This window comes from Musca autumnalis, unplaced genomic scaffold, assembly GCF_047663935.1.
Source record: "Musca autumnalis isolate F117 unplaced genomic scaffold, ASM4766393v1 scaffold_3, whole genome shotgun sequence".
Classification (NCBI taxonomy): domain Eukaryota; kingdom Metazoa; phylum Arthropoda; class Insecta; order Diptera; family Muscidae; genus Musca; species Musca autumnalis.
Genome location: NW_027411866.1, coordinates 152,921,890 through 152,948,856, shown reverse-complemented (window position 1 = coordinate 152,948,856; position 26,967 = coordinate 152,921,890). Strand labels below are relative to the sequence as shown.

Here is a 26,967-nt window from a genome sequence, read left to right as displayed (position 1 = left end):
TCCAGCGTATAAATCACAGCTGATATTCGGTTTTGGACCCATACCCAGCTAGCATTTGGAAGTGACTTACTCACTTCCTCTACCAAAAGTAATCGCTTTCTGAACTTCTTTTCTATAAAAGAGCGATACTTTATCATTTTACAATAACAAATGTATTACTGTTCAAATTAGATCGATCTGCAAGAACTACCTAGTGTCACAGAAGAAGATGAAAATTCTGCATTTGATTGTTTACACAAACAATTTACATTGTTTTACTATTTCTTCTCGTGAGAGAGATAAGGTGAGAGTTTTACAGCTACTCCAAGTATTTGCAAATATCAACAATAAGAAAAATATCAGTCAGTTTGATATTGTAAGTGCGAAGGTTCGTGGAAAAGTGAAATTGAAAAAATTAAATTAATAATTTAATATTTAAACATTTATAAATTGAAATGTAAAAAAGTGCAGTGACTAAATAATTGTGAATGATAAAAAGCAGAAAAAATAATAATATGTATTGTGTATAATGTGAGTGATATGTAGATCGTTTATCATAGAGTGAATTTGAATATTAGAAAAAAAAAACAAAAAATCGAAAAAATTCCAAAAATTCAAAAGTGCCAACAGTACTTATTACACTCATTCGACAAAGAAAATTAAAACAAATAAGTTTGCAGAAATAATGATAATATAATTTGACTTTTAAAATGTAAACATTTTCGATTTTAATTTTTGTTTTATTTATTTATTTATTTATTTATTTATTTATTTATTTATTTATTTATTTATTTATTTATTTATTTATTTATTTATTTATTTATTTATTTATTTATTTATTTATTTATTTATTTATTTATTTATTTATTTATTTATTTATTTATTTATTTATTTATTTATTTATTTATTTATTTATTTATTTATTTATTTATTTATTTATTTATTTATTTATTTATTTATTTATTTATTTATTTATTTATTTATTTATTTATTTATTTATTTATTTATTTATTTATTTATTTATTTATTTATTTATTTATTTATTTATTTATTTATTTATTTATTTATTTATTTATTTATTTATTTATTTATTTATTTATTTATTTATTTATTTATTTATTTATTTATTTATTTATTTATTTATTTATTTATTTATTTATTTATTTATTTATTTATTTATTTATTTATTTATTTATTTATTTATTTATTTATTTATTTATTTATTTATTTATTTATTTATTTATTTATTTATTTATTTATTTATTTATTTATTTATTTATTTATTTATTTATTTATTTATTTATTTATTTATTTATTTATTTATTTATTTATTTATTTATTTATTTATTTATTTATTTATTTATTTATTTATTTATTTATTTATTTATTTATTTATTTATTTATTTATTTATTTATTTATTTATTTATTTATTTATTTATTTATTTATTTATTTATTTATTTATTTATTTATTTATTTATTTATTTATTTATTTATTTATTTATTTATTTATTTATTTATTTATTTATTTATTTATTTATTTATTTATTTATTTATTTATTTATTTATTTATTTATTTATTTATTTATTTATTTATTTATTTATTTATTTATTTATTTATTTATTTATTTATTTATTTATTTATTTATTTATTTATTTATTTATTTATTTATTTATTTATTTATTTATTTATTTATTTATTTATTTATTTATTTATTTATTTATTGGTCATTGCCACTATTTTATGGTAAAATATACAATATCTTTCAAACAATGTACTTATTTGTCGCCTAAAGGTACTATATCCAACAAGCATTTTCTATCGCCCATTACCCGAAGCAGTCACTCCCGGGCGATAGAAACACATATCCCCGATATCGCATTCTAATTGATGTAGGCACACCGTACGGGAAGAAATGAACCACGCACTCCTTTCCTCATAAATGTGTCTCATGCGTTGTCTTTGAAAGAATCGCTTTAGTCCAGAGTCGAGAGTCACGATGGCGATATTTTTATGAGGAAACGAATGCGTGGTTCATTTCTTCCCGTACGGTGTGCCTACATCAATTAGAATGCGATATCGCGGATGTGTGTTTCTATCGCCCGGGAGTGACTGCTTCGGGTAATGGGCGATAGAAAATGCTTGCTGGGTAGTTACACCAAAATGTAAGGTTATTATAATATTGTTGTGTTATATGTGTGTATGTGTGTGTGTGTATGAAAGTGAAGTGAAAAAGACGACAAAAGTGTGTCAACAACCTATAACATCAATGGAATAATAAATGGTCTGTTCTTTCTGTTAACAAATCATTTTTTGATTTTTGTGACCGGTCTTGTTTTTTACATTCACAGGCTGAGCGTATATTCAGTCGACAAAAGTGGTTGATACTTTTTTACTTGTCGGCAAAACTGGCCGCTACTTTTTTACTTGTTTTAATTTTTTTTTGTAATTTTCCAGGTATAATTAGAAGAAATGCAGACAACTGCGAGAAATTGGGACAAAATTTTATATTTTACATTGGACCCTATCCTCAATTCGTAACTGGTGATCCGGAGATCGTAAAGGATATTCTAACATCAAGATTAACTATTTATAAGGGTCCTTTAAATTATGGCGGAATGAAAGCTGCTCTAGGACAAGGCCTATTAAGCATGCAAGGTAATTTTAGATTTTGTCGGCAGACATTTTTCATAATGAAACAATCACTGATTTGTTTTCAATTATAGGAAAGGAATGGCAACAACATCGAAAAATAATGGATACAGGTTTTAAATTTTCCAAACAAGTCAAATTCTTGCCAATATTTCAAAAGAAGATGAAATCATTATTTGCCAACATGGATAAATGTACGACTATGGATAATTCTTATGATATTCTGGTATATTGTCGGGAATTCACCATTAACAATACAACAGGTAATATTCAGAAAATAACACTGTGCAACAAAACGTGAATTAGTTTTTTTTATCAAAAGCAGTAAGGAAAGGATCAAAGTTGGGCGGGGCCGACTATATGATACTCTACACCACATGTGATGTATATTGGAGATATTTATAAATTTAAACTGATTTCGATATAATATGATGCACTTATATTTAACCCAAATTCCGTCACACATTCCAAAATTCATCTACATTGGACAGATATAGGGTGTTTGGTGCAGCAAATATGTGGAATCTGACGAATATATATATATGGGAGCTTTTATTTGGCACATTTATTTCTAGACTGAATTCAGTCGCACATTCCAAATTTCATTTAAATCGGACAAATATGAGGGGCTCAGCGCCAAAACGGCCTAACCCACATGCCCAAAACATCAAACAGGCTATAAAGATCTAACCATAACCTTTTGAAATAACTACTAAAAAATTCCATATTGCATTGAATAAAACTAGTGCAGTATGGAATTTGTTTAGAATTTATTTCAAAAGGTTCAGTTAAATCTTAATAATCACTTTGGTTTTTTGGCCATGTGGGTTAGGCCGTTTTGGCGCTGAGCGCCTCATATAGCTTGTTTGGTGCAGCAAATACGTGAAATCGGCAACAAATACGTGAAATCGGCCGAATATATATTTGGGAGCTACTTTAAAATCTGAACCGATTTAGCACATTTATTTTTAGACCGAATTCAGTCACATATTCCAAATTACATCAAAATGGGAATCATATATTGTGTTTGGTGCAGCAAATACGTGAAAGCGGCCGAAAATATATAAGGGAGCTATATCCAAATCTGAACCGATTTCGATACAGTTTGGAAAATTCATTTTTAGACCGAATTCACTGAGACACATTCCAAATTTCATTAAAATTGCACATATATAGGCGGTTTGGTGCCGCAAATACGTGAAATCGGCCGAAAATATATAAGGGAGCTGTATCCAAATCTGAACCGATTTCGATCAAATTTAGCACATTTATTTCTACACCGAATTCAGTCACACATTCCAAATTGAAATCGGCCGATAATATATAAGGGAACGATTTCTACAAATTGGCAATTTATTTCTAGTTTGGCACATTTATCTCTAGTCCGAATTCAGCCCCATATTCCAAATTTCATTAAAATTTGACAGACATAAATATACATGGGAGCTTTATCCAAATCTGAACCGATTATCACCAAAAGCAATGGTGTTCTTCCTATGGCTAAAAAATGGCATTCCCCAATTCTCAGCAGAATCGGTCAATAAATGCGACCGACGGACGGACGTGCATAAATCGACTCAGAAAGAAGGAACTATGGGTCTATCTCGTTTCCTTTTGTGTATTACACACAAATTCTCAAAAACATAATACCCCTTACCACAGTGTGGTGCAGGGTATAACTAAGTTTCTCGTTGGTGTTGAGTATATATGAAAAACGTTATCATGACGTATTGGCGTTCAAAACCAAAGCTGCGCTAAAATGCGTTTTTCGTGGAAGCCATGCAAGTTGAATGGGTAAAAGCTCGTCACTGCAAACAACAAAGCTTAGTCTCTTAATTACATTATTGCATTTGCAAGAGAAGCCACTCCACAGCCGATATGTCTGATGATCTGCCTAAACCAACAACGAAGCCAGGTCACATAATTTGGTGATTGTACGGGTTCAAATCTTCGGCTTTCCTTTTTTGCTTGCAAAAATCTTCGATCAAAAAGCTCAACTCCAACGAGAAATTAAATAAAATTAATATTAAAATGATCTTCGCTCTAATGGAAAAAATTTCAAAATTTTTTCCTCTCCACCATAACATAGTCTCAATAAATTAATGGACCGCCTCAAATGTCAAATTACATCTAGTTCGGTTAAAAATTGTAGCTAAAATCCTCAATATACCAAAACAAGTGAGCAAAGGCTATAGTCGGGACGGGGCCGACCATGTGATACCCTACACCACTACCCCTGTGCATAAGGTTTTCACTGGTAAATATAATCCGACTACCACCAAAAATAATATGCCTCTTTCTCTCTGGGACCCCCATAAGCAATCAAACTTTCGTGACCATCCGATCAAAATTACGACCTGTAGCTTGATTGCAAAAAATGGAAGAATTGGATGAATTACCGACTATTGTGGTATCTCCCTTGTTTGACCACCTTCGCCAACCTGCTTTACGCCAATGTAAAGGTAATATTTTCTTCTTCAATTGACAGGTTTTGCCGTTGGAATACCCCTACTAGAAGCCAATATATTCACAAAGAATGAAACTTTGAATTTGTCTCCAAATGAGTTTTTGCCCATTCCGACCCCTAAATATTATCCGACAATCATTAAAATCAGTAGGCTTCTTCCTCTGTGAGACCCCCATTAACCCCTAAAATTTCGTGACGATCCGATCAAAATTACAACCTGTGGCGTGATTACAAAATAATCGGAAAATGGGATGCATTATCGACTATTGTCATATCTCTGCTATTTGACCACCTACGACAACCTAATTTACATCACTGGAAAGGTGATATTTTCTACCTTCCTTGCCAGGTTTTGCTTTTTATATACCTCTTAAAGAAACAGATATATTGGCTTTGAAATAAAACGTTGACCTTTCTCTAAATAAGTGTTTGCCCATTCCGACCCCTGAATATTATCCGACCATCATCAAAATCAATAGTCTTCTTTCCCTTGGGACCCCCATAAACCCCCAAAATTTCGTGACGATCCGATCAAAATTGCGACCTGTAGCGTGATTACAAAAAAATCGGAGAATGGGATGCATTATCGACTATTGCCATATCTCTGCTATTTGACCACCGACGACAACCTACTTTACATCGTTGTAAAGTTGATTTTTTCTACTTTCCTGGCCAGGTTTTGCTTTTGATATACCTCTTAAAGAAACAGAGATATTGGCTTTGAAATAAAATGTTGACTTTTCTCCAAATAAGTGTTTGCCCATTCCGACCCCTAAATATTATCGGACCATCACCAAAATAAATAGGCTTCTTCATCTGTGAAACCCCCATTAACCCTTAAATTTTCGTGACGATCCGATTAAAATTGCGACCTGTAGCGTGATTTCCAAAAAATAGAAAAATGGGATGCATTACCGACTATTGCGATATCTCCGCTATTTAGTTACTTACGCCGACCTAGTTTGCATCATTGTAAAGACGGTATGTTTTACTTTCATAGGCAGGCTTTGCTTTTGGAAAATTTTCAACCAAAGCTTTTATATTCGTCAATATAATTAAAATCGCAAAAATTAAAATAGGGGTTTTATTTGCTACTATTGTGATATCTTCGTTGTTTGATCACCTACGAGCACCTCCTTTACATCATTAGAAAGGCGATATTTTCTGCTTTCATTGTCAGGTTTTGCTTTTGGTATACCCCATACAGAAGCTGAGATATTCGCTTTGGAAAAAAACGTTGTCTTTTTAGCCACCTAAGTTTTTTGCCCTTTCCGACCCCTAAATATTATCCGACCATCACCAAAATCAATAGGCTTCTTCCCCTCCGGGACCCTCATCAACACCAAAAATTTGGTGACGATCCGATCAAAATTGCGACCTGTGGCGGGATTACAAGGTTTAGATGGACAGACGGACAGACGGACGGACGGACGGACTGACGGACGGACACACATAGCCAGATCGACTCAGCTCGTCGAGACATTCATTTTGGTATATATAAGTATGGGTCTACGACCATTATTTCGATGCGTTACAAACTTTTTGGCCAAAACCAACTTATAATACCCTCCCCACATAGTGGTGTAGGGTATAAAAATCGGAATGTACCGTTATATGGGGGCTATACCAAAACAAAAACCTATGCTGATGATTTTAAGTGAAGAAGTTTTAAATGTCAACTGAGAACCTCAAATGTCAAATAACAGCTAGTCTATACCAAAACATAGACCTATATTGGCGGTTTTTGGTGGAGAAGTGTCGTGGCCACTGAGAATATCAAATGTCAAATTACAGCTAGTTCGGTTCAAAATGGTAGCTAAAATCCTCAAAGTACCGAAAATCTGGAGGTACCGTTATATGGGGGCTATATCAAAACATGGACCTACGCCCAAAACTTTTGGAATATATATCACTAAAAACACTAAATGCCAAATTATAGCTAATTCGGTTTAAACATGTGACTAAAAACGTCAAAATACCTGAAATCGGGCTGCACCGTTGTATGGGGACTATACCAAAACAATAACCGATTCTGATGACTTTAAGTGAAGAAGTTTCGTGGCCACTGAGAACCTCAAATGTCAAACTACATCTAGTTCGGTTGAAAATTGTAGCTAAAATCCTCAAAATATCAAAAAATCGGGAAGTACCGTTATATGGGGACTATACCAAAACACGGACCAATGTTGACGATATTTGGAGGTGAACCTAATATTGTTTTTGAAAATATCGCGCAATTTATCAGAAATTAAGCTGGAATTTCTTTGATCCATTAATTTTTATTTAGCCGATAGGTCAATGAAAACCCCAAAGCTGTTATGAATGAATGTTTATGAATGTTGACAATAATTGTATGCCTTTTAAGACAAATGTAGATTTTGTCAAAATATTTATGCCAGGTACTGTATGTAGCCAAAACGGTCCATCTGTCCTTATGAAATAATGAAAATAATACATAACGTGTCGCAATCATGAATGCATATGTTCCCACAATAACACCAAGGGAACAATGGAAACTTCGCAATCATATAAATAAATTCGGCGCAAAACTAGTGCCCTAGGAAGTGGTGTAGGGTATCAAAAGGTCGGCCCCATCCGAATATAGACCTCTTTAATTTGTTATAATTACTTACTTAGCTGGCCCATTACAGAACATTTGTTCCATAGACCGAACTAAGAAAAGATCTCCAATTCTCTCTGTTTCGTGCTTCGCTTTTTAGAATACCGCGCCTTGTCTTCTCTTCTGCCCATTCTGCGTGCACCGCCATGTGGCTCGAATTTATACGCCTTTTTGGCGGGTTCATCATCGCTCAATCTTATTATATGGCCTAGCCAACGCAATCGCTGCATCTCGATGCGTTTAACTATATTGATGTCGTTGTATGACAGATACAGCTCGTGGTTTATACGACGTCGATATTCACCATCAACGCATATCGGTCCGTAGATCTTTCGAAGAATTTTTCTCTCAAACACGCCAAGCACTGCCTTATCTGCTTGCGCAAGTGCCCAGGCATTGGAACCATACATCTGCACGGGTAGTATCAGTATTTTGTAGAGCGTTCTTTTTGTTTGACGAGTTGTGGCTTTGTTTTTGAAGTGCTTTCTTAAGCCAAAGTGTCATATGTTGGCCAATACAACTCTTCTTTTTATTTCACAACTGATGTCGTTTGTTGTGTTTACGAGGTATACGAAGTATTTTACTACCTCAAAATTATAGGAACCAACTTCAACAGTTGGTCCGATCTCAATGGACGCATTGCGCGTCGACACCATCAACTTGGTCTTCTCGCCGTTTACCGCCAGACCCACTTTAGCAGATTCTCCTTCGACCTTCAAAAATGTATCCGTTACTTCTTTTACTGATCGTCAATATCATCAGCATAAGCAAGTAACATGTGGCTATTGGTGTAGATTGTGCCACTTCTTTTGACGTTTGCCTCTCGTAAAACCTTTTCCAGCAGGATGTTAAAAAGATCACACGAAAGGCTGTGCACTCTTTTGGTACAAAACTCTTCGGAGAGGTTCTTTCCTATTTTAACTAAAGATGTTGTGTTAGTTAGAGTCATTTTACAAAGCCGAATGAGCTTTGCGGGGATACCAAATTCAGACATTGGTTGGAATAACTTTGAACGTAGCGGGCTGTCGAAGGCTGCTTTATAATCGACAAAAAGGTGGTAGATGTCGATCTGCATCTCTTGGGTCTTCTTCAGGATTTGCCGCAGGGTAAATATCTGGTCAATGGTGGAGTTACCAGGTCTAAAGCCGCATTGGTATGGTCTAATTATTTCGTTGTCCATGGGCTTTAGTCGTTTGCACAATATCCCTGACACTATCTTGTAGGCGATAGGGAGAAAACTTATGCCCCAGGTTCCAATCGTCAGGTATGCGTTCTTCCTGCCAGATGGAGCTAACTAGCTGATGCACACACCTGATCAGCGTGTCGCCTCCGGCTGGTAGGCCATCAGCTCCTGCTGCCTTTTTATTCTTCAGCCGGTTTATTGCTGTCTTTACCTCATCTTGGGCGGGTGGTATACATTCAATACCATCTTCTGGGATTGGATCTGTGGTATCTTCGTCGACTTCGCTACTATTGGATACCAACAGTTTAGAAAAATGCTCTTTCCATATCCTTAGCACACTATCTGTATGAGTTACCAGATTACCTTGCTGGTCTCTATAGGAGGATGTGCCAGTTCCAAAGCCATCAGTTTGATGTTTCACTCTTTGGTAGAATTTTCGGACTTCATTCTGTCTCCTGTACATCTCGATTTGTTCACACTCCCGCTTTTCCATCTCTCTCTTTTTCCTGCGGAAAATACGTTTTTCCTCTCTCCTTTTCTCCCGATACCTCTCTCGTGCGCTACGCGTTGCTACTGATTGTAAAGTAGCCCTATATGCCGCATTTTTCTCTTCGGTAGCAGCACGACACTGCTGGTCATACCATGGATTCCTTGGTGGAGGTCTCTGATATCCCAGTACTGATTTTGCGGCTGTTTGCATGGAGTGGGCAATGTTTTGTCATTGTCCTGATATGTTATCGGGACGAGGAGTGCTTTGATTAAGCAGTTGGGCCAGTTGAGTGGAATATGCTGTGGCTATATGTTGTGATTGCAGCTTACCGATGTCCAACTTCCGTGTTGTGTCTGCTCGCACTTTGTTTGCTACGTTAAATCTGGTACGTACCTTTGCTGCACCAAGGTAGTGGTCCGAGTCTATGTTTGCGCCTCGGAACGATCGTACATCCAACCCGCTTGCATGTCTTCCATCTATCACAACGTGATCAATTTGATTTCTTGCTCTTTGATCTGGCGACAGCCAGGTGCCCTTATGAATATCGAGATGCTTAAATCTGGTACTGCTAACTACCATGTTTCTTGCAGCTGCAAAGTCTATCAGCCTCATACCATTGTCAGATGTTTCACTGTGGAGACTGAATTTCCCGACTGTTGGGCCAAAGATATTCTCCTTTCCAATTTTGGCATTAAAATCGCCTAGTATAATTTTAATGTCATGGGCAGGGCAACCGACATAAGTTTCTTCTAAGCGCTCGTAAAATATATCTTTGATCTGTTCGTCCTTGTCTTCAGTGGGAGCATGAGCGCAAATAAAGCTGATGTTGAAAAATTTTGCTTTTAATCGAATTGCAGCTAGTCTTTCATTCACTGGGGTGAAGCTGGAGACCAAATGTTTTAACCTCCGACCAACTACCAATTCGCAAACAAACTCATGCTTTGTGTCATGGCAGCTATAATACAGTGCGTCACCTTTAGGTGTTGTTGCGACGCCTTTCCCGTTCCATCGTATTTCTTGTATGGCAGTAATGTCGGCCTTGTACTTTTCAAGTACATCTGCCAATGCGTAAACTGCACCTTCCCTATAAAGAGTGCGAACATTCCAGTTGCAGATTCGCAGATCAACGTTTGCGGGGTTCGTCAACTTTAGAGGGGTTTGTTTTTCTTTTCTTTCGTTTTTTCATAGTAGGCTGTTTTTTCTAGCGGAGGGTTACTAACCCGACGCCCAAACCCAAGTTGTTAACGTTCTTATGGGTGAACGCGCGGCACATGTTAGCTCACTACCTTTAACGGGTGTTAAAGGCAGTTCCCCAGGTGACACCACGGGGAGGTCAGTGTCCACTTGAGATGAAAGAGGGACCAAGATAAATCCTGGGCTTTGCCATGTTAAAGCCGGTCAGGACCGTTCCCTGGTATCTTTCATCCCCTACGTCACCAATTTGTTATACCCTCAACCATAATAAGGAGGGTATAATTAAATTTGTCATTCCTTTTGTAACACATCGAAATATCGATCGGAGACCCTATAACGTATATACATATATTCTTGATCAGGGAAAAATTCTAAGTCGATATAACCATGTCCGTCCGTGTATTGAAATCAAGATACAACTCGCAATTTTAAGATAGAGCTTTGCAATTTGGTATAGAAGTTGCTATTAATCCTATGAAGTTTGTTTGGTATTGCAAATGGGCTATATAGCTTCACGTTTTGATATAGCCCCCATAGAACGATACCACCCGATTTTCGGTATTTTGAAGGTTTTAGCCTCATTATCACACCGAAATGGCTGAAATTTGGTACGTATTCTTCGTTGGGGGTACACAAATTTCCCCCAGAAATTTGTCGGTATAGGCCCACGCCTTCATATAGCCTCCATAGAACGGCACCTCCCGTTTTGCGGTATTTTGAACGTTGTGGCCAAAATAATCCAGCTAAATGACTGAATGGCTGGTATTTAACCTTCCATATGAAATATATGTCCACACCTTCATATAGTCCCCATAGAACGATACCTCCCGATTTTTGGTATTTTGAAGTTTTTAGCATCGTTATTACACCGAAATGTCTGAAATTTGGTGCCTAGTCTTCGTTGAGGGTATAAAACTTTTGGCTAAAATTTGTTACTTAGTCTTCGTTGGGGGTACAAAACTTTCCCCCAGAAATTTGTCGGTATAGGCCCTTCGCCTTCAAATAGCCCCCATAGAATGGTACCTCCCGATTTTCGGTATTTTGAAGGTTGTGGCCACAGCAACCCATGGAAATAGCTAACATTTGGTATTCAGTCTTTGTTGGAGGTAAAAGCCTTTCTGACGGTACCTCCCTATTTTCGTAATTCTGAAGGTTGTGACGTCAATATCCAACCGAAAGACTAAAATTCGTTATTTAGTCTTCCATGTGGTTATAAAATATTCCAGAAGAGAATTATCAGTATAGGTCTGAGGGTTTCCCCATAGAAGCGTACCTCTTTATTTTCCGATATTTTGAAGGTTTTGAGTCTAAAAACTTTCCGCCAGAAATTTGTTGGTATAGATCGACGTTTTCATATTGCCCCCATAGAACGGTACTTCCCGAATTTCGTTATTTTGAAGGTTAGCCACACTGTTTTACCGAACTTGCTGAAATTTGGCATTTAGTCTTCTTCATAAACGAAAGGAAACTAATTGTTCTACATTAATTCAATACAACTCGTGGTAGAGGGTATAACAAGTATGACCTGGCCGAACTTAAAGACGTTATTACTTGTTTTTTCATAGTATGTTGGATTTTGGAGAGATGTGTTACTAGCCCAAAGCCCAACCCAAGTTTTTAACGTTCTTATAGCGGAACGCGTAGTTGCAAAGCTTTTCAAAAAGTGACATTTAATAAAGCGCTTTGGACTTAAAACATTGTATAAAACAATTCTTTGCGCCGTTATCAGTTACTTGTTACTTGTTATGCCTGTCTTCTGTTTTTCAAATCTTCTTTTATAACTCACATAGTCTTTATCGTACTTTTGAAAAAAAAATAATTTTTTACATAGTGTAATGAATAAAGTATTGCGCAACACACATTCTCTAATTAATGGATTGTTTTATTTTGCAGAGACCCTTGGTGGTCGTGATTTGGAAAAATCCACCACCATCGATGTTAAGCACTATTCGCAACAAATAGCGAGGTAAGAACTAATGGATTATGAATTTTCATACGCATATATCAGGTCCAAATTATTATCAGCAGTCATTAAATTTGAATTTGAAACGAGACTTTTAAAAAAAAGGCCAAATAAAAACGTAATGAAATACAAGTACATAAGAAGGTATGGGTAGGTTTTAAAGACAGAAATATGTCGTCACAATCTTTACATTAAGCTAATAAAAGCCATTCTAAGGACAGGCCGCGCGATTTTTTTATTATTTTTAGGATCACATAGATCCCTAGGTGTAAACAGCTCAAATCATTTGGAGAAATATCCCAAAACTGATTCCGAGTGCTATAGTTTATTCTTCTATTCTATTACAATAAAAACAGATAAGCACAAAAATTGTGGCAAAAAATTGTGTTTGGTAAATGGCTACCTGTCAAACCCTTTTTCATACCCTCCACCATAGTACGGAGATTATACGAGGGCAGTTCGGAAACTTCTTAGCCTAGCACAAAAAGCGCGGTATAAACAGAAAAAAGTTAAGTGTTTTGGAAACTTCCATCTCTGTTAAGAACACATGTTAAATTTTGTTTCGATCTGGCAACTCCTTCATATAGAAACAGGTGTTCAAAAAAGACGCATCCGCAATTTTTTTACAATGGAAAAATTAGAAATGCGTGCTCTCATTAAATATTTACATAAAAAGGTTTATCGGGACAAGAAATTCATAATGATATGGTGAATGTGTTAGGTGAAAGTGCTCCTTCATATGCAACAGTAAACAAGTAAGAACGGCGTTAAGTTCGGCCGGGCCGAACTTGTTATACCCTCCACCACAAGTTGTATTGAAGTAAAATGGAATAATTAGTTTCATTTCGTGTATGAAGAAGTCTTAATACTATTTCAAAACGTCGATCTATACCGACAAATTTCTGACGGAAAGTTTTTAGGCTCAAAGAAGACTAAATACCAAATTTCCTATATTTCGGTAAGAGAATGTGGCTAAAACTTAAAAAATACCGAAAATCAAGAAGTACGCTTCTATGGGGATATAGGAAGACCTGGAATATTTTATAACTCTTGGAAGACAAAATTTAAGGGGGAAGTTTGAGTACCCCCAACGACCCACAACGTTCAAAATACCGAAAATCGGGAGGTACCGTTCTATAGGGGCTATATGAAGACATGGACCGATACCGACAAAGTTTTGGGGGAAAGTTTTGTACCACCAACGTAGACTAAGTACCAAATTGCAGCCATTTCGGTCTGATAATGAAGCTAAAACCTTCAAAATACCGAAAATCGGAGGTACCGTTCTATGGGGGCTATATGAAGATGTGGACCGATACCGACAAAATTCTGGGGGAAAGTTAATTACCCCTAAGGAGGACTACGTACCAAATTTCACCCATTTTGGTAGGATAATGAAGCTAAAACCTTCAAAATACCGAAAATCGGGAGGTACCGTTCTATGGGGGCTATATGAAGATGTGGACCGATACCGACGAAATTCTGGGGGAAAGTTTAATACCCCTAAAGAAGACTATGTAACAAATTTCAGCCATTTTGGTAGGATAATGAAGCTAAAACCTTAACAATACCGAAAATCGGGAGGTACCCTTCTATGGGGGCTATATGAAGATGTGGACCGATACCGACAAAATTCTAGGAGAAAGTTTTATACCCCTAAAGAAGACTACGTACCAAATTTCAGTCATTTTGGTAGGATAATGAAGCTAAAACCTTAAAAATACCGAAAATCGGGAGGTACCGTTCTATGGGGGCTATATCAAAACGTGGACCGATATATCCCATTTTCAATACCAACCATCCTGCAAGTAATAAAAACTTCTGTACCAAATTTTGATTCTCTATCTTTAAAATTGCGAGCTGTATCTTGATTTCAACAGACAGACGGACGAACGGACGGACGGACGGACAGACGGACATGGTCAAATCGACATAGAATTTTATGCTGATCAATAATATATATACTTTATAGGGTCTCCGACGAATATTTCGATGTGTTACAAACGGAATGACAAATTTAATTATACCCTCCATATGGTGGAGGGTAAAAAAATTGGGTTGCTGAATTTAAACGTGGTCGTACAAGCAGTGAAGATGAAACAAGTAGTGGACGTCCAAAAACAGCAACAACAACAGAAATTGTAGCCAAAGTGCATGATATGGTATTAAATGATCGACGAATAAAAGTGCGTGAAATTGCTAATATCATGGGCATCTCAAATGATCGAGTCCATTTAATTTTGCATGAAGAACTACAGATGAAAAAGCTGTCTGCAAGATGGGTGCCGCATTTGTTAACAGTCGATCAAAAATGCATAAGAATGAACATTTCTCAAGCTTGTTTGGATCGTTTTAAGCGAAATAAAATGGATTTTATGCGTCGTTTCATAACTGTTGATGAGACATGGAACCACCACTATACTCCAGAGACAAAAGAACAATCCAAACAATGGACTCAAGCTGGAGGAAGTGCCCCAAAGAAGGCAAAAACAATTCAATCGGCTGGTAAGGTTATGGCAACGGTTTTTTGGGACTTCAAAGGTATTTTATTGATTGACTATCTGCAAAAGGGTAAAACAATAAATTCAGAGTACTATTGCAACCTTTTGAATCAATTAAATGTACAATTTTGAAAAACTAACTATTTTCTTTCATTGATAGGCTAAGAAGTTTCCGAACCGCCCTCGTATTAAGTTTGTTTTCCTTTTTAGAGAATTGAAATAATGATTTGCGGCCCTATAAAGTATATATATTCTTGATCAGGGTAAAAGTATATATCTAGTCTGTGGTAATCACTTGAGCATCCTATCTACAAAAATGGAGATAGGACGCAAAAATTTTGGGAAGATGGGTCTTTTGTTTGCAGGCAGGTGATGTTCGATGATGGGCTATATCGGTTCACGTTTTGGTATATCACCCATATAACGGTACCGCCCGATTTCAGGTATTTTGACGTTCTTAGTCACATTTTTAAACGGAATTAGCTATAATTTGACATTTAGGGTTCCTAGTGATACAAAACTTATATTGCAAAAATTATGGACATAGGTCCATGTTTTGATATAGCCCCCTATAACGGTACCTCCCGATTTTTTGGTAATTTAAGGATTTTAGCAAAAAATTTTAACCGAACTACCTGTAATTTGACAGTTGAGGCTCTCGTTGGTCCATTTTAATTAATACTATTTGATGATGGAGTGTATAAAAAGTACGACTTTTACTTATTTTTTTTTGCGGTGCCAACGATAGCTCGAAAACGAATAGGCCAATCATCGTATATTTTTATGGGCGTTTTAAGAACCTAATAAACTTGTCGTTAAGCAAAATAGAATTTTAAAAAAATCTATTGAAAACAAGTGAGCAAAGGTTATAGTCGGGACGGGGACCATGTGATACCCTACACCACTACCCCTGTGCATAAGCTTTTCACTGGTGAACATTTATTTTAGGGAACATTATCCGACTATCACCAAACATATTTTGGTTTTTAATCAAAAAATATGCCTCTTTCTCTCTTTGTGACCATCCGATCAAAATTTTGACCTGTAGAATGGAATAATTGGATGCATTACCGACTATTGTGGTATCTCCCTTGTTTGACCACCTTCGCCAAACCTACTTTACACCAATGTACAGGTAATATTTTCTTCTTCCATTGACAGGCTTTGCCGTTGAAATAACCCTACTAGAAATCGATATATTCCAAAGAATAAAATTTTGAATTTGTCTCCACTATCACCAAAATCAATAGGCATCTTCCTCTGTGGGGCCCCCATCAACCCCCAAAAATTCGTGACTATCTGATCAAAATTCCAACCTGTAGCGTGATTACAAAAAATGGAAAAATTGGATATAACATATTTTATAATATATTTTGCGATATCTCGGTTGTTTGCCCACTTACGCCAACATACTTTGCGTCAATATAAAGGACATCTTTTCTTCTTCCATTGGCGGGCTTTCCTTTTGGACTCCAGAATATTATCCGACCATCACCAAAATAAATAGGCTTCTTCCTCTGTGGGACCCGCATAAAATTCCAAAAACTTCGTGACGATCCGACCAAATTGCGACCTGTAGCGTGATTACAAAAAAATCGGAAAATGGGATGCATTATCGACTATTGCCATATCTCTGCTATTTGACCACCTACGACAACCTACTTTACACGGTTGTAAAGGTGATATTTTCTACTTTCCTTGCTTTGCTTTTGATATACCTCTTAAAGAAACAGAGATATTGGCTTTGAAATAAAAAGTTGACCTTTCTCCAAATAAGTTTTTTGCCCATTCCGACCCCTAACTATTATCCGACCATCACCAAAATCAATAGGCTTCTTCCTCTGTGAGACCCCCATTAACCCTCAAAATTTCGTGACGATTCGATCAAAATTGGGACCTGTAGCGTGATTTCCATAAAAATTGATAAATGGGATGTATTACCGACTATTGCGATATCTCCGTTATTTGGTTACCTACGCCGACCTAGTTTACATCATTGTAAAGGCGGGATCTTCTACTTTCATAGTCAGGCTTTGCTTTTGGAAAGTTTCCAACCAAAGCTGTGATATTCGTCAATATAATTAAAATCGCAAAAATGAAAAAATGGGGCTTTAGTTTGCTAGTATTGTGATATCTTCGTTGTTTGAGCACCTACGAGCACCAACTTTACATCATTAGAAAAGTTTTATTTTCTACTTTCATTGGCAGGTTTTGCTTTTGGTATACCCCATATAGAAGCTGAGATATTCGCTTTGGAAAAAAACGTTGTCTTTTTATCCACCTAAGTTTTTTGCCCTTTCCGACCCCTAAATATTCCCCTACCATCACCAAAATCAAAATCTTCCCCTCCGGGACCCCCATCAATATCCAAAATTTCGTGACGATCCGATCAAAATTGCGACCTGTAGCGTGATTACAAGATTTAGATGGACAGACGGACGGACGGACACACATAGCAAGATCGACTCAGCTCGTCGAGACATTCATTTTGGTATATATAAGTATGGGTCTACGACCATTATTTCGATGCGTTACAAACTTTTTGGCCAAAACCAACTTATAATACCCTCCCCACATAGTGGTGTACTTACTTACTTAGCTGGCCCATTACAGAACATTTGTTCTATAGGCCGAACTAAGAAAAGATCTCCAATTCTCTATAGTTGTTGCTTCACTTTCTGGAATACCGCGTCTTTTCATCTCATCATCTACTTGTTTGCGCCATCTATTCCTTGGCCTGCCAATTCTGCGTGCACCGGCAAGCGGTCCGTGTTTATACACCTTTTTAGCGGGGTCATCATCGCTCATTCTTATGATATGGCCTAGCCAACGCAATCGCTGCATCTCGATACGTTTAACAATATTGATGTTGTTGTACAGCAGATACAGCTCGTGGTTCATGCGACGCCGATATTCACCGTCAACGCAGATTGGTCCGTAGATCTTTCGAAGAATTTTTCTCTCAAACACACCAAGCACTGCCATGTCTGCTTGCGCAAGTACCCAGGCTTCGGAGCCATACATCAGCACAGGTAGTATCAGTGTTTTGTAGAGCGTTATTTTTGTTTGACGAGATGTGGCTCTGTTTTTAAACTGCTCACTTAAACCAAAGTAGCATCTGTTGGTCAATACAATTCTTCTTTTTATTTCACAACTGATGTCGTTTGTTGTGTTTACGGAGGTGCCGAGGTAGACGAAGTCTTTTACTACCTCAATATTATAGGAACCAACTTCCACAGTCGGTCCGAGCTCAATGGACGCATTGCGCGTCGACACCATCAACTTGGTCTTCTCACCGTTTACCGCCAGACCCACTTTAGCAGATTCTCCTTCGACCTTCATAAAGGTATCAGTTACTTCTTTTACTGATCGGCCTATGATATCTATATCATCAGCATAAGCAAGTAACATGTGACTATTGGTGTAGATTGTGCCACTTCTTTTGACGTTTGCCTCTCGTATAACCTTTTCCAGCAGGATGTTAAAGAGATCACACGAAAGGCTGTCCCCTTGTCTGAAACCTCTTTTGGTACCAAACTCCTCGGAGAGGTTCTTTCCTATTTTAACTGAAGACCTCGTGTCAGTTAAAGTCATTTTGCAAAGCCGGATAAGCTTTGCGGGAATACCAAATTCAGACATGGCTTGGAATACCTTTGAACGCAGCGGGCTGTCGAAGGCTGCTTTATAATCGACAAAAAGGTGGTAGGTGTCGATCTGCATCTATTGGGTCTTCTCCAGGATTTGCCGCAGGGTAAATATCTGGTCAATGGTGGACTTGCCAGGTCTAAACCCCCATTGGTATGGTCCAATTATCTCGTTGACCATAGGCTTTAGTCGTTCGCACAATATCCCTGACACGATATAGTTAGAGCATACAGTCTTATCTCCCTTCTTGTGGACGGGGCACAGGATACTTAGGTTCCAATCGTCGGGTACTCGTTCTTCCTGCCAGATGGTGCTAACTAGCTGATGAATACACCTTATTAGCGTGTCGCCTTCGGTTTTGAACATCTCGGCTGGTAAGCCATCGGCTCCTGCTGCCTTATTATTCTTCAGCCGATTTATTGCTGTCTTTACCTCATCTTGGCTGGGCGGTATACATTCAATACCATCTTCTGGGATTGGGACTGTGGTATCTTCGTCGTCTTCGCTGCTATTGGATACCAACAGTTTTGAAAAATGTTCTTTCCATATCCTGACTACACTATCTGTATCAGTTACCAAATTACCTTGCTGGTCTCTAAAGGAGGATGTGCCTGTACCAAAGCCATCAGTTTGATGCTTGACTCTTTGGTAGAATTTTCGGACTTCATTCTGGCTCTTGTACATCTCGATTTTTTCGCACTCCCGCTTTTCCATCTCTCTCTTTTTCCTGCGGAAAAAACGTTTCTCCTCTCTCCTTTTCTCCCTGTATCTCTCTCGTGCGCTACGCGTTGCTACGGATTGTAAAGTAGCCCTATATGCCGAATTTTTCTCTTCGGTGGCAGCACGACACTCCTGATCATACCATGGATTCCTTGGTGGAGGTCTCTGGTATCCAACTATGGATTTTGCGGCTGTCTGCATGGAGTGGGCAATGATTTGCCACTGCGCTGATATGTTATCGGGATAAGCCGTGCTTTGATTAAGCAATTGGGCTAGTTGAGTGGAATATGCTGTGGCTATCTGTTGTGATTGCAGCTTACCGATGTCTAACTTTCGTGTTGTGTCTGTTCGTACTTTGTTTGCTACGTTTAAGCGGGTGCGTACCTTTGCTGCAACAAGGTAGTGGTCCGAATCAATGTTTGCGCCTCGGAACGATCGTACATCCAACACGCTCGATGAATGTCTTCCATCTATCACAACATGATCAATATGATTTCTTGTTTTCTGATCTGGAGACAGCCAGGTGCCCTTATGAATATCGAGATGATTAAATCTGGTACTGCTAACTACCATGTGGTGTGGGGTATAAAAATTGTGAACTCTCAAATACAAAATTTTGATTTTAACGAAAACTTTTCAGGATTTTTGTTATTTTGACTTTTAATATCGATTCATAGAAAGTTCGAATGTTCTAAAAATGTTGTTTATTGTGATTTTAAATATATTCTTATAGTTGGTTGTTTCCTTGAATTTTGAACGGTTCGTACCCTATGGACTAAAGCACGAGAAAAAAATATAACAACACACTTTTCAGGTTTTTTTTGTTATTTTGACTTTTAAAATCGATTCACAGAAAGTTCGTATGCTCTATGTTTATTGTGATGTCAGATACATTTTTGTAGTTGGTTGTTTCCTTGAATTTTGAACGGTTCGTGCCCTATGGAATAAAGCACGAGAAAAAAATTATTAAAAACACATTTTTTCAGGTTTTTTGCTATTTTGACTTTTAAGATCGATTCATAGAAAGTTCGTATGCTCCTAAAATTAGTTTATTGTGATGCCAGATACATTTTTGTAGTTGGTTGTTTCCTTGAATTTTGAACGGTCTATGGACAAGAACCTGAGAAAAATCGATTATTTAAGACTTTTCCCCATTCTGACCTTTCAGAACGGCTCCGTGAAATTTTGTATATTCTAGAAAGTTATGTATTGAGATCTAAGGCAAATTTTAGTAGTTGGTTGTTTCTTTAAATTTTGAACGGTTTGGTATCTATGAACCAAAATCGAACAAAAATCGACAAAAATTTAATTTTCTATTTCTATGTTGCTATTTTCACCTTTAAGGACTGCTCCTAGAAAGTTCGTGCAGTCAAGAAAGTTCTTTGCTGAGGTCTATGGTACAATTTTGTAGTTGACTGTTTCCACCAATTGTTGGCGGTTAGATGTCTATGGACTACAACCAGAAATAAAATTTAAAAGAAATTTGACCTTGACGATTTTTGACCTTGAAGATGAACTTTGATGGATTTTGTGTATTGACAAGTTTTGTTCCTTATGACAAGTATTACAACTTTGCCTCGGAGTGGAAAGCAAAATTCTTAATGGTTTTGAGATATGAGCCTGACAATGTGATCCCTTTTTATACCAAGGCCTCAGACTTTTGGAAGCCCGCAACCGCGTAATTCGAAGTGATGGGACGAAACGCCGCGACACGTGTCTTCTTTTTGGTCTTCTATCATGCTGCGGTGTCAGAATGTGGTTAATTTTTTCGTGTTGCATAGTGTTATTAAAAGTTCAGAATTTCCGTTTCTAGCCGTTCCCATACCCGACGGTGTCAAAATTAGTACTTTTGTATCCGCTTGAATTTCAAGAAGCATCCTCGTATCTTGACCTATTAAACTTGATATTAGGGTCACAGCATGGTAGAATCATTACAAGGTAGGGCATAGCAAACAGCTGATTACATTTTTTTCTATTGGTTTGCTTATTCTTTCAAATCAGTATACACAAAATGTGTATGTATTTGTATGGTTTTGAAAAATATGACAAAATATTTTATACATATTAAAATTCAGTCGAAATGAAAATTGTTATTATAACATTTATTATTTATATTTATTACAACATTGTAATAAAACAAACTTTTGAACATATACAGAAGCTGACTCTGTAAAGAAAACTTAGCATCTCATTCATTCTTCTCGTTTTTCGTTAATGATCCAAAATATCAAATAAACAGTACAACCTGTTGCATATTCAGTTATGGTAATTCTGACAGAATAAGCAAATACACCCAGGCCTTGTTTTTCACATTTTGTTCGAACCTGACCTACCTTCCAAATTATTGTACCATGGGTCACAGATTCTCAACCAATACCAAATTTATTACCATTAAATATATATTTATACGCTTATAGTAGGTTTTTTTTTTCAAAGCTATCTTCTTATCTCAAACCGCCAACTGCGACCATAATATTAAAATTCATAATTCCAGTTGTATCTTTTCACCCAAAACCAAATTGTACAAAATTTTTACTTTTCGATTTCTATATTACGTCAAGAGTAGTAGTCGGAAGAAGGAACTATTGATATCAATTATGTGGTCGCATATGGAATAGACTCTAAATTGTCCAATATTGGTAACAATTACAACTCATATGTACATATATTGATCACTAAAATTAGTTATAAGCTATCAGTCATATTATCCTGTATGAAAATGTAGAATTTTTTAACGTACATACGTCGACGTCCTTTTTACAAACTTGGAGTATCACATGATCGGCCCCGCCCAACTGTCGTCTTTTCGTATTTGTTTTAATTTACAGCACCCACATTTTAATTCCGTTTTTTTTTTTTTTGTAAATTTTTCAGAATCATGGAATACGTTTCCGCTATATCGTATAAAGTGTTTTATCAAAACAAACACATTCTCAAATGGGCACATTCAACGATATTTAAGGAACAACGTAAGACAATTGAATTTCTTCACAAAGAATTGGTTGAGGTAAGCACAACAATAATTATAATGAAAGACACATATGGTAAAAACCAAAAATGTTTTACAGTCGATGAATCCGAGTTTTACTCTTACAGAATTCGCGAACTGTTAACATTTTCTATATGTATGACTGAAATTCTTTAAAATGAAGTGTTTTAGAAGGGATCCCATAATGTCGACCATTAAAATTAATTGACGTGGAAGCTGTGTTGGCATCAATGTAGAAAAATAGGTAAAAATGGGTTGAAGCCAACATGTTTTTTATGTTCCCTTCCCATTTCTGACTTAACCTTACATTTTATAGACCTATGTCTCAAAAAAGAATCACAGAATAGTCCATGGGCAACATAATACTAGTGTATGATTTTTCGATACATCCACTGCATCCACCTTAAATTTATGCTGACATTTTGAAGCCGGAAATTCGGGTTTTTTTGAATTTTTTTTAATAATCCGGACGCGCAAGAAGATTATATTCAAAACTCATAACGGGATTATAGGAAGTTTAATCTATATCTCATGAATGTGCTCCTTAGAGTATCCTAGTAATTGGAGTCTAAAGGCCAAAATTTGATGCGTGAATTTTCTTAAAAAAAACTGTTTTTGCGTTTGAAACTTAGAAGTGTAATTCAATTTCCTTTGAAACCCGTGTGAATTTAGTTTTTTTTTTTTTTTAAGCGACACATCTTATGAGCCCTTCCGCGACCGAATCCATCCAGTAAAACCGCGGATATAGATACCTTGGAAATGGGAAAATCACCTAAAATATATTATGACAAATTAGGGCACTAAACCGCGATTATTAAAAAAAAAAAAATTAAATAAATGGAATCCTTTATACGCGATTGTAATATTTGCGAAAACGCGAGTAAAATGGGTCTTTTACGCAAAATAGAATGTGAAGGCACATCCGCGGTTCTTGAAGAATCTATTTGAAAAAATTCGCGAATAACGGGCTTTTTAATTTTCATATTTTTTGAATGATTGAAATTTCAATATTATTCATAACTTCCCATCCTAGTAAGTTATCAATGGAAGCAGTTAAGCTTTCGCGATGGTAAACCCTATTTCTTGATGAAGTTCTAGCAGTATATATTAATTATTGTATGGGATTTTAGCGAAATAATTTTCCAATTTTTTTTCTAATTTTTTTAATATATTTGGAATAATATTTTAACAATAAGTTTTTTCTCCTTTGTTGTTGCTATAATATTCAATTTATAAAGCCAATGTTTATAATTTTGGTTTAATATTTTTTAAGCGTTGTCTGGATTCTGTACGTATTTTTTATTCAATTTTTAGAGTTTTATACGGACTCTGAGGTAGTATAATTTAGATTTGCTCCCAGGTTTTTTTAATTTTTTTTATATACCGCGAAAATAAAAACAAGTTTTAGAAATTATGGTGTATGTACGGATGGATATCAAATGCTGTTACCGATATATGCATACATTTTCTCAATACAACAAATACGAAATTTTAAAATATTTTTTCTTTATAAGAGAATAAAAACCGGTATAACTTTTGCGCGCATCGGTCAATTTTGTGAACGCGAACAGATTTGAAACCAGATTTTTTATTACCCTCTAAGCCAAAAATCGTAGATGTGTTCGCAAAAAAAATTAGTATGGCTGATATCAGTTTCAAAATTTTATTCACTTTTAATCTTCCCAAAAAAAAAATCGTATAAAAAAATAATAATAAAAACGCCAACCCTCCTAAAATAATATTATACAAAAAAATTAGGATTTTTGCATCGTATTTGGTTCGATTGCATATGTTTTGACCATTAAATTGTAATATGTATTTTCATATTTTATCAAAATTTTTGTTGTACCTATAACGTCTTTCTTATATTTGAATCAATAAACTATGAAAAAGTTCAAAAAAATATTTTAAATAATAATTGGCCACCACCAGCATACGTAAAACTTTATGAAACATTTCCAATGGTTTCGTTTCGTATGTTCCATAGGAACAATACAACACGAAACATAACCCACGTTGATCGAATTCGCTGTTTAGTTTCGTGTTGTTTACATTCGTCAGTGTGAACTAAACGAATAGCGAAAAGTTCTCAATTCCACAACAACAGATAGAAAACGAAAAAGTTCAAAATACATGTAAGATTCAATGAATGATTCGTTTGGTGGTTGAAAACCATACTTTCAACCATGTATGTATGTTCCAAGTATGTTGATTAGGGTTATGACTTTTGGACATTTTTTCTCAAAAATGGTTTCCCGTAGTGAGAATGAATGAACTTTTGCCTATTAATGCATAAAATAATATTCAATCCATTTTATGGTAAAAATGGTTCCGCACAAACCACTTTGAAAATTTTGTTTTTTCTTTAAATCCTATAAAATGAAAAAAAAAAATCAAAAGGATATTTCCTGTTACACGAATGAATGACCTTTTGCCTATTAATGACTAAAATAACTTTTATTCCATTTAAATTTTAAAAAAAGATCCCGCACAAACCACTTTTGATATTTATGATACATTACGAGTAAATAAACTTATATATACTATAAAACGATATATGTATATGCTATAATACGATGACAAAATTAGTGAGAAACAAATGGTTATATAATTTTGGTTATGTCGTGTGCCCCTATATTTTTTTCAGTGACTTTTAAAAATTTTCGAATATTTTGAAAAATAAAAACAAATTTCTCATTTTATTTAATTTGCTAGATGGCTTTATTGACCTGTTTATCGATACAGAGTCGGCGAAAAAGGGAACTGATGAAGTTGTTTGGTGACAACTGAAACTATAGTATTCCCTACCCTTCGCCCGCAACTAATCAATTTCATATCCACTTTAAAATATTTTGTTGTTATTCAAACAATTGAATTACAACAAAATATGGACTAAAGCTGAAATAAACACAAAGATGAAAAATAAAAACTTTAAAAGCTTTTAGTGCGAAAGCTTTTTTTATCGAATCACTTTATAATTTAGATTTTATGCAATCTTATGTAAAAACTCATCAAAATATGATACAGGGATACAAGGTTGTAAAAAGTCACAACCCTAGTATATACCCTCGTTAGCATAAATGGTGAGGGTATAAACAGTATTACTCCATTATCCGGGAAAATCTATTATCCGTAATACCTACGGTCCGACTGTAGTACAAATACGGACGAAAGAAATGTATTGAGAGACCTCCGATTGCTTCTAAAAAATGACCGAACTACCTAAAATCGAATTTAATGAGCTATATCAAAATCTGATCCAATTTTCACAATATTTTGTAGGATACGTTTTTTTGCCACAAAAATGAACTGGTAGAAAAGTTGCATCGATTGGACCAAACTACGGCTTTTAGAGAAAAAGGCACCTTCCGCCCCATACAAATTACTATGAAAACAAACACCGATCGCCATAAATTTTAGTGAAAATTTTTGAGCTTTTGTGGGGGATGTACCTCAAAGAGTACATGAATATGGCTCGAAGATTTCGGACAAATTATTACGAGATTCAAAATGTGGACCATATCGGTTGATCCGTTCGAGGGTTATCTAAAACGGACAATATAAAATAAAAAAGTTTTCCAAGTCGTTTAATTCTCTTCTTTTTCTTCTTCATTTTAGACATTTGAATATTACGCCCAAGGTGATGGATGTGATCCACATTATGTTAAAAACGTTGAATGTGTCGCCGAAAGTGTATTAGAAGCTATAAAACGTGGTGATATTTCACATGAACTGGCCACAACTGGTTTGATACATTTATTTGGTGGGGTATGTGTTGTAAAAATACAACGACAAATAAATGAACACCACTTCTAACGTCCCCTTTCCCCTTTACAGGCTTTTGAGACCACATCATCTACATTATATTTTACCATTCTCATGTTGGGCATATATCCAGAGTATCAGGCAAAAGTCTATGAGGAAGTTTGTGAAATATTTCCCGACAATGACGATGGAGAATTTGAAGTGACCTATGAACACATTACGCAATTCAAATATTTGGATATGTTTATAAAGGAAACAATGCGTCTATTTCCCACCATTCCACATTTTGGCCGCCTAATTGTTGGTGGTGATCTAACTCTAAGTAATGGAACAGTTTTACCAGAGGGCTTGGAAATAACTGTCAACACTTATAATTTGCATCGCAACAAAGATGTATGGGGTCGTGCGGCGAATACATTTGATCCGGATAATTTTCTACCTAGCAAAACTGCGGAACGTCATCCGTATGCATTTATACCATTTTCCAAGGGTATACGATCTTGTATAGGTAAGCTGGTTTTTAACTCAATAGCAATACTACGACTGTTTTGACTGTACTTTTTTCTATGTATTTTTGTTCTATTTCTTAGGAATGCGTTATGCCGAAATGAATCTTAAAGTGGCAATTTCCAAAATAGTTAAGCGTTATAAATTTTATTGTCCCGCTAAAATCGACGATTTCGTTTTGTACAATCATATCTCAACGCAATTGGCCAGTTATCCACCGCTTACTGTTGAGAGGCGAACATTTTGCAAATAATGATATATAAATGTTACAAAACTTACCGAATATAAATCA

At 35.7% G+C, this 26,967-nt stretch overlaps 1 protein-coding gene across 1 annotated transcript; it reads left to right on the top strand.

Moving 5' to 3' along the window:
- LOC141397964 (probable cytochrome P450 313a4) lies at positions 1–26,967 on the top strand. Its single transcript, XM_073975000.1, has 9 exons — positions 1–43; positions 2,132–2,144; positions 2,437–2,637; positions 2,706–2,894; positions 12,479–12,551; positions 22,289–22,421; positions 26,022–26,171; positions 26,241–26,676; positions 26,759–26,967. Exons 3-9 carry the CDS (start codon positions 2,598–2,600, stop codon positions 26,926–26,928), a joined length of 1,191 nt encoding a protein of 396 aa, XP_073831101.1. The 5' UTR covers positions 1–43; positions 2,132–2,144; positions 2,437–2,597; the 3' UTR covers positions 26,929–26,967.

Coding starts and splice junctions, on each gene's coding strand:
- LOC141397964 (XM_073975000.1), top strand. CDS start 2,598: ATGAAAGCTGCTCTAGGACAAGGCCTATTAAGCATGCAAG. Junction 26,172..26,240: donor TGATACATTTATTTGGTGGG/GTATGTGTTGTA, acceptor TCCCCTTTACAG/GCTTTTGAGACCACATCATC. Junction 26,677..26,758: donor GGGTATACGATCTTGTATAG/GTAAGCTGGTTT, acceptor TCTATTTCTTAG/GAATGCGTTATGCCGAAATG.